The 12,681-nt window shown below is 32.0% G+C and overlaps 2 protein-coding genes across 2 annotated transcripts; one reads left to right on the top strand and one right to left on the bottom strand.

The window, feature by feature from the left end:
• The first annotated feature begins 8,511 nt into the window (after positions 1–8,511).
• On the top strand, positions 8,512–9,877 carry LOC134277812 (putative nuclease HARBI1). Its single transcript, XM_062760120.1, has 2 exons — positions 8,512–9,236; positions 9,553–9,877. Exons 1-2 carry the CDS (start codon positions 8,512–8,514, stop codon positions 9,875–9,877), a joined length of 1,050 nt encoding a protein of 349 aa, XP_062616104.1.
• Positions 9,878–10,585: 708 nt separating this feature from the next.
• On the bottom strand, positions 10,586–11,403 carry LOC134277811 (uncharacterized; the record flags this gene model as incomplete). The annotated part of the gene is made up of 2 exons (XM_062760119.1): positions 10,586–10,889; positions 11,215–11,403. Coding segments are annotated over 2 exons (493 nt in total), but the record flags the coding sequence as incomplete, so codon positions are not given.
• Between the last annotated feature and the right edge of the window lie 1,278 nt (positions 11,404–12,681).

Genomic DNA, 12,681 nt, shown 5'->3' with positions numbered 1-12,681 from the left:
GTAAAGGGCTGGTTCAAGGATCGATCTGATTGTCGGACTTAGGAGTAAACAGGACATCCCTAATCTGTTATACTGGTCAAGTTGTTCTAGAAGTGATTCAAATGCAGCACCAACAATTTTATTCAAAAACATATTGTTCTGTGGAATAAAAAAATTAGCGAATTTCCCTCGATACACACAGAGTATGAGATATTTTAAACACACCCAAAAGCATTTTAGTAGATTGTTAGGACACCAGTTCATATGTCCAACTTGTATTAACCAGAACATTGTAGTCTTCATAAAGTAAGAACATAGTAATGGTTCCTCTACGTTCTTATTGATTACTTCTGTTAGAAATATTTTAAGGAGTCTATAGCATATAAATTGGGTATGATTCATAGTGTACACTAGTTTTTGCTCGGCAAGAGAAAAAGACAATCTCCACTCTAGATCATTTCTACTGGTAGTACTTTTACTTCCAATGGTCACACAGTGATAGCCATCCTTTAAAATGTCTTTGAGCACACTTGCAGGTGGCCATATATGCCTAATGCATCTTTTTGTCCAGTTTTCTGTAGTATTTGGCCAATATTTGCAGCTAAAACAAAATGTTATATCAAGCAGAGTAGATGCATACATGTAGTAACCACTCAAACAAGGACCATGAAGATATATATTTTGTAGACGTTGACTAGTATGTTGTGAGAGTCTTTGTCTCCATAAAAAACTTGATATATAAGTTTTATCATTGAAAAAAATAACTGACGATCTGATGGATTCAGAGCAAGGTGTTGTTAAGAGCTGTAGTCGCACAAAACCTGGCGATGTATCTGTGTCATCCATCAGTATAACATTATGATCTATTGATGAAGTGTAATCTCTAAGCTGAGAAATGTTGTTTATTAGTTTATTACAAGAAGACCATTCCGTATAATCCTGGTCAGATGTATCAAACCTGAATCCCTCCCTATAACTGCCGCTAAGCATGGTTCTTTTTGAGCAAAGGTGGTGCTTTCCCTTACAGGTATAACATTTACACATAAAAGTTTGTCTTTGTAGTAAGTCATCAATATCCCTCAGGTCTCTTCTGATGGCCACTTTACTCGGTGTACCTATCTTACGACTCAGACGGACATATAGGATCTCTGATAGGCGGGGAATGTGATCCATTCTGTAAATTAAGTATTAAGAAAAAGTAATTATGGGTATGCATTCAGTAAGACCTGAAATAGTAAACAGCTTATTTTCTTATATAATTTTATTTAAAATGGATCTTTTAACTTTAGTGTTCCGTATTATATAAAAGTTATAAGAAATAGAATAAAACGCATTCGTACATATATAACTTCAAAAGTTAGAATTCCAAACTAATTTGGTAAATACGACTGTTAAAGCATGAAATATGAGTATCTAGATTTTATATCAAATATATTTTCTATTTTGTTTCAGAATATTGAAATGTTAAGATTACGCATTGAAAGATCCATGGGTTAAACAATTATTATTAAATTATATGTATTATCATAGTTTCTTTTTCATTTTATTTTTTTTTATTTCAGAAGCGTGTTATAGAGTACTAGTATATATATGCTTTTGCTCCTGTATACAAGTACAACAAATTTGTTTACTTTTCTGAAAAAAAGATTTGTTCACATGAATTGGCATTTCAAACTTTTGCAACTTTTTATAGAATGTCGTAGCAAATATGTTGTTTTTAAATGTTAGAAGAATATTAAAATATTTTTGGAAAGGTAGATCCTCAGTACAGGTAATCAGTCTTAAATCTCTAATGCGACATTCAAAATGACCCCCCCCCCCCCCGAGTAACCATCTAAGTGCAAATAAACTATTCTATATCGTACAAATATAAATGCATAATATCGGATATGGATCACTTCATTGAGTGACATTTAAAGAATGTTGAATAAACTATTTTATACACCATGAGTCGAAGACTCAACTATGTTTTTAATGTTTTTCAAGGAAAATCAAAAATAATCTTACTGATAAGTTTTTTTTTTATTTCGATCAAATTTTAGTACATATCATACTAGATCAGCATCAAATGCCGATTTGTTGTACTATTAATGAAGCATAAACAATCTGAATCCTTATATTCTAATGGATTACAAAACTAGAATAAGTTACCAGAAGAAAACAGAAATGTTTTTAAAACTTGAATTAAGTTTGCTTTTAAAATTTCGAAAGTTTTAAAATGTCAAGAATAATTTATTAGAATGTAGAATTGGACAGTTTAAAAGTCAAGTCGTGTTTTATTAGTTTTTCTTATTATTAATTATTTACGATTACATCCATGTAAAGTTAAAATATATATACATACTACAATTCATTTGTAAGGATCTTTATGTTGTAAACTAAATTCCACATCTTAGTTATAGTATTTATATTTTTTCTGTTTACTTCATTTAACATCCAATATACCCGTACATGCATGTGAATAGGGGCCCCATTGGAAATAAGACATCGGCTTTCATGAGAAATCCTTGGTTTACAAATTTCGTGTGAATTACATTCGTGTTTTCCTAAATCTAATTGATTCAGATATTCTCTCCTTATTCTATTTTTTAGTGCCAAACTTATATATCATAAAATTATATTGTCAAAAATGCTTTTAGCAACGTATATGTAGTATAACAAATAATTATCTACCACCATCACCCCCTCCCTTTTATTATACACAACCGTAGAAATCTTTATTTGAAAAACTTTTTAAAATATCAATTAATATTAAATATTAATCTCAAATATTCTCAAAGTGTCCTGTCACTTAAACGCGGGTATGTTAAGGCAACACATAGATCAGAATTCGGCGAATTAACACTTTTCTATAATTATGTAACACTAATAAATCGGAAAAGGCATGGATAAATCTTTTGCTATCATTATGCATTCTATAGACGTCAATGAGACATATACTACAAGAGGCACTACACCACGAAGTCACCACGTGACGTCTATAATTAGAAAAAAATGCCTTAATGAAAAATGAAAAGTTCAACACTACCCCGGGGATAATTAATTTCAATTTGTAGTCATAGTTATGTAAAAGCATTTCTATACCATGAAAAGTGCTGCTAGAATCGTAATGTCCTATCACAGAAATAATCATTCAACACTTTCGGAGGAAACCTTTCCAAAATTTTTACATTTTGTTCATAATATCGAAAAAATGCAGCAATACCCGTAAACCATACGATTTTAGCAGCACTTTCCAAAAGCAATAGAATTAGAACTTTGGATAGAAACAAAAATTAAGTTTCAAAGTATGCGGCTTAGTGTTGAACATTTGCATCTTTTTTGTTACGAACGACAGAGGAAAGGCTGATCGGCAAGGAAAAACCCTTTCTGCTTTTATTTTACGAAGACACTGTAGAGTTATATTAGCATACCTTATTCATAAGCTTTATTCCCGCATGACTCACACATGATATTCATTCTAAATGCTTTTAAACTCCGATTTCTTGTGTTTGTTTACATGAATTCTCGTTACGTTTCACTTTCACTCTGCTACTGCATGATCATCAGTTATGACGTCACGGGTTTGGTATTTAACCCCTCTGATAAATACGGAGACCCAGAAAGGACAAAATTCCGTTTATATTATGCCTCTGCATATTTTGATCCAATTTACGACCTCAAATATCGATTTTAAGAAATTGTTATCTCTAAAACTTCACGTCATATAGCTTACTATGACGTCATATCATACAGGCAAGTAGAATTTTTGGTTGTAACCTTAACATACCTGCGAAAATGGTCAATCAACCAGTAAATGAATTTTTAACAAAATCTATGTTCCAAATGCTACAAATTCTTCTGTCTTTCATTAACTTTGTGCCTAAGTTATTATCCCTATCAATATTTGCCATTTTGAATTCTGAGAGTTGGCACCATGGCGAAGTTTTTAGAGCGTTTGCTCTCGCGGAGTAAGGAGTTGATCCTTACGTCGCGGGTTCGAATCCCACTGCGGAACGTGGAGACGTGGGTCCTTCGGAAAAGAACCTATAAACTGAGTCGCATGACGCAGTAGAGGCTGGCACGAAAGAGAGTCACCACTACACACCAGCCCTGAGTGCCGAGCACAGGTATGAATTTATAGACCTCAATTTAATCTTCTTAAATATTTTTTCCTCACAAAACCTTCAAGACTTTAAGTTCTCTTTTACTAAGTCCTGCAAGATATCAATTTTGTCTCTGTTTTCTGATTACCTGAATATTTAAATATTATCCATTAACCTCCATAAAAGCTTAATTAATGTATTAAACCTCTTCGTAAACTTATTTTGTAGGAATACGGCCCAAGGTAGTATGTTTGGTAAACGTTCTTTGAAAAACACAAGGGTTTACCACATCCGATATGTATTCAAACCTGTCAGTTATGTATGACGATCCTCTCATTTTCAATTCTAAAGGGGTCAAATATATCTTTTTTTTTAATTTTATGCAAATACATGTATATTATAGTGTTTTATAAACTAGTACCTATAGTATATATAACAGTTAGCCTATTTTCTTCCAGAAAACAAAAATGCATATATTTTCGATGTTTTCCGACCAATTTATTGAATCTGGCACTTCAAATCATTTATATTTTTATTCATGATTATTTAGATTTGATTGCAATTTTAGTGGGAAAATTAGCTTATCTGTTGATAAATTTGAAATATCTTCCAAAAAATGAAATATACATATATATTACTTTAAATATAAAAATAAAATAAAAACATTTGGTTTTGTTACGATATTTTTTACTTTGCATTTAATTATTTAAAAGGGGGTAAGATTGTACCAAAAGCAGCTCTTCTTTTAAAGGTTTTAAGAAACTGTAGTTTGTAGTTCAACAAAACTTTTCAGTCTTTCGAAAATGGATGTATTACTTCAGAGATAACATATAACTGGGTTTATGATGTATCACAATTTATTGTCACAAAAGTTCAAGATTTCTAGCATCCAGTTACAAAAAAATCCAAACAAACATCGTTTTTTATCCTTAAGATTGTACTTTGCACATTGTTTGTAAATTGCTGTACTTATTATGGTTATATTTTTTCGGAATGTACTCTTCACAGCTTTATATCAAGGAAGCACACAACTGCGTACTCATTTAGAGGATGTTTGTTAAATGAAATATTTAAAGTGTGGGGATATAAATACTTGTTGTTCAAAGACTGTGATTAGACGGATGCTGGAGATGTCCAATAGGAAAGCAAGGAAAATGAATCGTCACTGAAACAAAATGACTCACAACAGCTTGTCTAATCATGTGAATGACGTAATGTGTATTTATATATAATTATGGTATTTTTTTTAATTAGATATAAAATGTCCTGTACAGTAAAATTATTGTCGAGAATTATTAAGTTAGGAGAAGAAATATATATCTAAATATTTCCATGGGACGATTTTTTTTATAATTATGTATAACAGATTCAATCAGAATGTTACTTTCTTCATTTATGCAGCAGATTTGCATTCGTGAACATTTTCTGTTTTAAATGTATCCATGTTTTGGAGAAATTATTTACATTTTCTATGTATGCTATTCGTTTTTTTAATTTACGTATTACATTTTTAAAATAATAATATCCCTTGTGTTTATTCTTTGAATGTTCTTCTTTCTTACCTATAATTCAAAAATTGCTTGATATATAATTTTCCTTGAAAAAGCCAGAGACGGAGCTCTGAAAATTTAAAAATGCAGTTATGTCAGTACCTCTTCCCTTTGCTTTCTTTTTAAGGCTCTTTATTCCAACGATTTTAGCCTTCATTATCTGATGACAGCCGCTTCCTCCGCTATTTTTACTTTTTATATCTTGGATTCTTTACCAGAGGACAGATGTCAGAATTTGTTAAGGATATTTTTTCTAATTTTGTATTTTGTTCTTCCGCTTTAACATATCTTTATATTTTCCTTCAACCCTCTATTCTTTCAAAATTTAAATCATTCGCTTTTTTTTAATCGGGTGAATTTCAAAAATAAAATATAATATTGTCAAAACTTTTCAACTTTGAACCATTTTCTTACTTACAATAAAGTTACTGCATTATGCTTTTATTTTTAATTTTAACTCATTTTTTTTTTATTTTTTACTATGATATATATAATGACAAATGTGGAATGCATCTTATATAAGTCATCTAAAAATCGATTTTTTTCTCTTTTTATTATATATTTTCATTGTTATTATTTTATCATTTCCAAATAAAGTCACTTCTTTATAGCATAGTCTTGTTTTCAGTATTTAAGACCCATTTGCAATTAATTTTATAATTCAAAGACATTTTTCTTTTCACCATTTCTTTCTTCAAATTTTCTGAGATTTCTCTTTCGACTGAATTTTTAAAACACATTAAGAAAAATGAAGTAATATCTTACTTTATTAAGTGTTCTCTGTTAATAAAAAAATCTGTGTACACGGACAACAACAAAGATTTTTTTAACCTCAATAAAGTATTTAGCATAGTACAGTACAGTATAATTTTACTACTTTGTCGAAATAGTTGTGCCAATCAAGAATACATATTGCCCCTACTACAACAAACAGATTGATGAAACCTGAAAATCAGACTCTGATCGTTATTATAACACAGATATCTGGTCCATTATCAATCATTAAGTCAAATGTTGATTGAGGTTCTTCATATACTTATTGTTAGACCATGATTACACAATAAATTATTTACGGATTTTTCAAAATTTTCCGGTCATAACAAGGAGCTTACGACATGTGTGACTGGTCGGTAAGGGATACTTAATCCTCATGGCACCTGATTCCATCTTTAATGTTTAAGAGATCCCTGTTTACTATGCTCTAGATTTATACTGTTTGATAAGACTTGATAAAACTTTTGAGCTTAAATACTTTTCATCATTACAACATATTTCATTAAAGAGATAAAAAAAAGACCTAGGAAAGTTTATCTAGTATAACTCTTTGTTCAAATATCTTCAGTTTTTGTCCACCGTTGTTTCCTGTACAATTTTTCCCAACTGTATCTTGGACATGCCATAATAAAAAATGTTCAAAGAAGGATTCTGATAGGTTATTTTTTACTATTTTTATATATTGTTCTTCCTTTTTATTAGTCCCTTTTTATCTTGGTTTTCTTTTAACCACGTTTTCTTCAATTTATTTCCTCCTTCCTATCTTGTTTTTCCATGCTTGATTAACGTTGAAAATAGAATATTTGTTCTAAATTAATCATTTTCTTTCCTTTTGATTTTTCGAGAACATGTTCAAATGATATAGTTACCCTGTTTTCTAACTGTCTCTTTTTAAGAAATAAATAAGAAGTTAAAAATTTCAATGGGGATTAATTGAATTGGATCCGTCGGGTGATCAACTCCTGTGAAGGCCGAAGGAATGTCCGTAGCCTGGAAAGTATTAAAATGATCAAAACGTTTCAGTAAAGGCATAATTTATAATTATGATGTAGACAGAGACCCTCGCAACAGCTTACCTTGTTACGACAGCGCAAAAGCATTAGCTGTTCATAGCGTGTTGGCAATGCTTTGATATTTTCCAACAGATTTAGAATTTTTTCGTGAGTAAAATTAAAAGAACAAGAAGTGTTTGTGAAACACTGATGCCCCCGTATGGCAGCATAGCGAAGGTTAAGCTTTAATTCTCAAATGCAGATCAAATATGTTGGTAACAAAGTAAGACCTTTTCACAAGAAATGCGAAATATTAAACGTAGCTACACCTGTTCCAGGGTTATGACCAAGGTTAACATTTTATAATATAGGACAAACTCCGTTTCAAGGTCAAAGGGTCAGGGTTGTTGGATTCTAAAGAAAGGCTTTGTCTCAAAGATTACGTATGGGAAGTATGAAAGCGCTGGCCCTTACCGTTCAAAAGTTATGGTCAAAGTTAAAGTTTGTAAAAAGTAAGTCAAACTCCAGGTCAAGGTCAAAGGGTCAAAGTTCTTGATATCAAATGAAAGGTCTTGCAACAAAGATTAAATTTGCGAAGTATGAATGCCCTAGCCCGAACCCTTCAAAAATTATGTTCAATGTAGGTCAAACTCCAAGGTCAAGGTCAAAGGGTCAAGGTTCTTGGTATCCAATAAAAGATATTTTCATCAGGATTATATATGTGAAGTATGAAAGTCGTAGTCCTTATTGTTCAAAAGTTATAGCCAAGGTTAAATTTTTTTCATAGGTACGGAAATCTCAAAGGTCAAGGTCAAAAAGTTAAGGATGTTTGTATCCAATGAAAGGTCTTACCACAAAAAACACATACGTGAAATATAAATGTCCTGGGGCGGAATTCATAAAACTTCTTGGTATATTCTTAAGTTTAAATAAACCACTTAAATTATGTTTATTTACTTAATTTCCCTAAGTTTTACTTAAATTTGGTAGAAATACTAAAGTGTAATTCATAAACATACTTACTGCTTAAGTATTGATTTAAAGTTAAGTCTGCCTAGAAGGTGTCTTAATTAGGTAAGTATTTCTTAAGTAAATAAGTATTTTTTAAGTTTTCTCTTATTTCTAAACAAAATGGCTGCTCGAAGAAGGAATTTTAGGGAAAGAAGAGATTATTTCAATGAATATTCAGATATGGAATTGGTTAAAAGGTTCAGACTTGATTCTGGTGGGATAAACTTTATTGAAGGATTAATAGGCAATGAAATAAGATCCGCGTCCGTAAGGAACCACGCACTAACATCTAGAGAAAAGATTCTGTTAACCCTGAGGTTCCTAACAACTGGAAAGGTGCAACTTTGTAATGGAGATGATATGGGAGTTTCCCAATCTTCTGTCTCTAGAGCAATATCTTGTACCATTAAAAGTTTGTCATCTGTACGAATGGTGCGTAGATTTATCAATTTCCCTACATCACCAGATGAAATCAGACGTAACCAGGAACGATTTTTTCAGATAGCAGGATTCCCTGGGATTGTTGGTGCCATAGATGGCACCCATGTTCAGATAATTGCACCTAGACAAAATGAGAATGATTTTGTCAATAGACATCATTACCACAGTTTAAATGTGCAAGTTGTGTTTGATTCCCAATATAAACTCATTGACATTGTTGCAAAATGGCCCGGTTCGACCCACGATGCACGCGTCGTAAATGAGAGTGGGCTTCGAGTCTTGTTTGAAAATGGTCACATTCCTGTTCATACGCATTTGTTGGGTGACAGTGGCTACTCATCTCGTAGATGGCTACTTACACCATTCAGAATTCCTCAGCCTGGTCCACAGACAAATTACAACAAGTACGTATGATTCATTATCACCCTCCTGGCCTAAACCCTAACTTGTAAAACATGATTATTATATATTTCTGACTTAAAAAGCACCAGCTTATGCTATGATTGAGCTATAGACTACATTATAAGTATACTTAGCCATATAAATTCATTCCTAATTATAAAAATAAATCATAAAGAATGGTTTAAAAATGCATGCATTACCAAATTGTTTTGCTGTTGCATTCTGTGAAAAAAAAACTGGCAATAAAATATACAAATATGATATGCCAATATAAATCAAATTTTCTACGAGACATAAAACTGCTTTAATTATTTACAGTGCACACAAAAGGCCTAGGAGCACTGTTGAAAGAGGGATAGGCCAGTTAAAACGCCGCTTTCATGTTCTGCATGGGGAGATAAGAATGTCGCCTCAGGAGGCATTTCAAGTTGTGATGGCATGCGCAGTCCTCCATAATATTTGTAAAGATCGACAAATTCCAATTCCTGATGATGATGACAGCAATGATACCAGTGATGATGAAGATAGTGGAGACGATACTGCTCAGGGTCATCATGTGCAAGCAAGAAATGATGGTGCTGCTAGAGGCAACAACATTAATGACACATTGTACAGACAGCAGTTTGCTGCAACTCACTTCTGACTTTACAAATAAACAAACGTTACAAAATCAACAATAAAGGTTTAATATTCATGAACAAAATTTAACATGTAATAACAAATAATTCAGCTCATACTGCCTTAATCAAGGTCAGATAAACATTAATGTATCTCAATAAATATCATTCAAAATCTAACACACAATCTTTTCTTTATATTTTGGCAATTTCAGTTTGCAAGTAAATCTGTCTTTAAAGAGGAATACCATATCAAAATTTTAGTTGTTGGATCTTGAAAATTGCTTTTTTTACCTTTTTTCAAATAAAAAAGTTGACAAATGACATTTTAGAGCTTAAAATTGGCTGTTAATGAATGTATAATGGAACAATTTAATTCAATAATATGAGAAATAGACATAAATTGACAATTATTTCTCTTTTATATTTATATATTTAGAAATTTAAAAGAAAATACTTGATAATATACTTTTTTTTAATTTATGTAAAGAAAAAAAAATCTTGACAAAATTTAATAGAATGAAAATTTATGTTATAAAAACAATGTTTTTTTTTAAAAAATTGTATAAATGACATTTTGAATTCAATGAAAATTCTTAATTATCAAATTTGAACAAATTTAGATTAAAATAAAACTGAATTAACCAAAACAGATACTTAAAAAAAATCATTTATATAACATTTTGGTTTGGTATTCCCTTTTTGTTTCAACATGTATTAAACTATCAAAAATTTCATTCTTCCAATTGACGCTTGAGGGTCTTTACTTTCAAATCAAAATACTCTATCTCTAATTTTAGCTTTTTAACAGTCAGCTCCCCAATTAGATCTTGTGTGCTTTGAGGTGTCTTTCTTGACGTTATTGGTGCCCTGGATATTGTGTGGGGCAACAATGGGGACCTCAGGCTCTGGGTTATCACAGGCTCTGGACATGTCAATGTAGGAGCAGGTGATGACAACTCAACGGACAGTGGTAAAATGCTAGTTGATGCTGATGCTGCATTGCTGGTACTTGCATCTTGTGCAAACTGAATAGAACTGAAATAATAGAAAGACAATCAACTTTTATAATTATGCATGGTGTTTATTTTTTTTTAAAGAAAAGTCTCATGTCCATTGGAGACATGATAACGGCTTTTAAAGCATAAACATTTCCTCATTAGTATCTTAACCATATAAAATTTTAGCCTGAATGCAAAAACAAATATTTTTGCTAGGGCCCAGCTGAGTTTAACAAATGATTTTATCAATTGATGAGAAGTCCATATTTAAAAAATTAAAATCTTTAATTTCTCCAACAAAGTTGAATATTTATAATTGAGTAAATAATATAAATTAACTGAAGAACATTACTTTTATTTACCAAACATTTTCATCTGTCAGGAGTTGAAGAATGTGTGACGAGTCTATGCCGCCGTCAATCCCACTTATAATGGAGTTATTCTCCCCGAGCACCATTTGTACTGTTTCCCCTATAGCACTTAAAGGTTTTGAGGGAGGTCCTCCACCTATACATAATACAGAAGTTGATATTAAGCGAATCTGTATACATCTGTGAAGAATTAAATTTGTATATACAATTGGGAAATTAAATGTTAAATTCCTATTTGTAAAGGACATGTTTAGTTCAAATGTATTATAATTATGCAGAGGCGTAGTCACAAACTTAAAAGTGGGGGGGTCAACTCCAGAAATTCTAAGACAAGCAAAAACAAGAGGCCCAGGGGCCACATCGCTCACCTGAGCAATTGGCTAGGAAAAAGCACACATCAGATCAGAACTGAAAGTTTACTGAGGGGGGGGGGATCTTGAATTTTAATCCTCCAGGGGGGTCATGATTTGAACAAATTTGAATCTACACTACCTGAGGATGATTCCATATGAGTTTCATCATTCCTGGCCCAGTGGTTCCTGAGAAGAAGATTTTTTAAAAATAACATTAATTTTTCTCTAATTCATAATTATCTCCCCTTGGAAAAGGGCGTGGCCCTTCATTTGAACAAACTTGAATCCCCTTTGCCCAGGGATACTTTGTAGCAAGTTTGGTTTAAATTGGTCCAGTGGTTCTTGAGAAGAAGATGAAAATGTGAAAAGTTTACAACAACGACAACAACGCCAACGACGACGACGACAACGACAGACAACGAACAAATTTTGATCAGAAAAGCTCACTTGAGCCTTTGGCTCAGGTGAGCTAAAAAAAAGAGAGAAAGAAAAGAAAGGTCATCAGACGGTTTTAATGAGAGGGCACCAGCATATAGTACCTATAAGTTTTCTGTAGTATTCTAGATATTGTCAACAACCATTTCCAAAGCCTTAAGACCATGTGTGTTATATAAGGAAATATTAAGATGTTCAATTTGTAATATCTATGGGCGAATACAGGATATGTAATACGGGAGTGTGGCATGAAATAATTTTAGTCATATCACAATTTGAATGGTGGGCCTAGGGGGCAAAGCCCCTGGAAGCTCCTGAGTTTTCATGTAATTTAATAGTAAAACCAGAAACAAAAATAGTGGCATTGGTTAGATATGTATCAAAGTATGGCATTAATAATATTAATCATATCATACTTTAAAAATTTTAAGGGTGTGCGTCCCTCACGCCCCCTTAAATTACTTAGCCAAAGTGATATCAAGCCCCTGTCCTAAGCTAAATGAGAGAACTTCAAATAGTGGTTTCAAAGTTGATTGACATGCATTCATCGCAGGTATACGGAAATCAGAATCTCCGATACTGCAGCTATCTTGTAGATATTACTTATTTTGATGAGATTTGGATTGACTAGAATTCTATAGTACATATATGTAAAAATAAAAGAGTGCTA

Source organism: Saccostrea cucullata, unplaced genomic scaffold (genome assembly GCF_032062105.1).
Source record: "Saccostrea cucullata isolate Sc308-1 unplaced genomic scaffold, CSIRO_AGI_Scuc_v1 ctg22745, whole genome shotgun sequence".
Lineage (NCBI taxonomy): Eukaryota > Metazoa > Mollusca > Bivalvia > Ostreida > Ostreidae > Saccostrea > Saccostrea cuccullata.
Note: the sequence above shows the minus strand (reverse complement) of the source record. Positions and strands in the feature narration are given on the sequence as shown.

What these genes read in the sequence shown, in the direction of transcription:
- LOC134277812 (XM_062760120.1), top strand. Translation starts at nt 8,512, where the DNA reads ATGGCTGCTCGAAGAAGGAATTTTAGGGAAAGAAGAGATTATTTCAAT. An exon ending in CCACAGACAAATTACAACAA is followed by an intron (nt 9,237 to 9,552) that starts GTACGTATGATT and finishes AATTATTTACAG; the next exon opens with TGCACACAAAAGGCCTAGGA.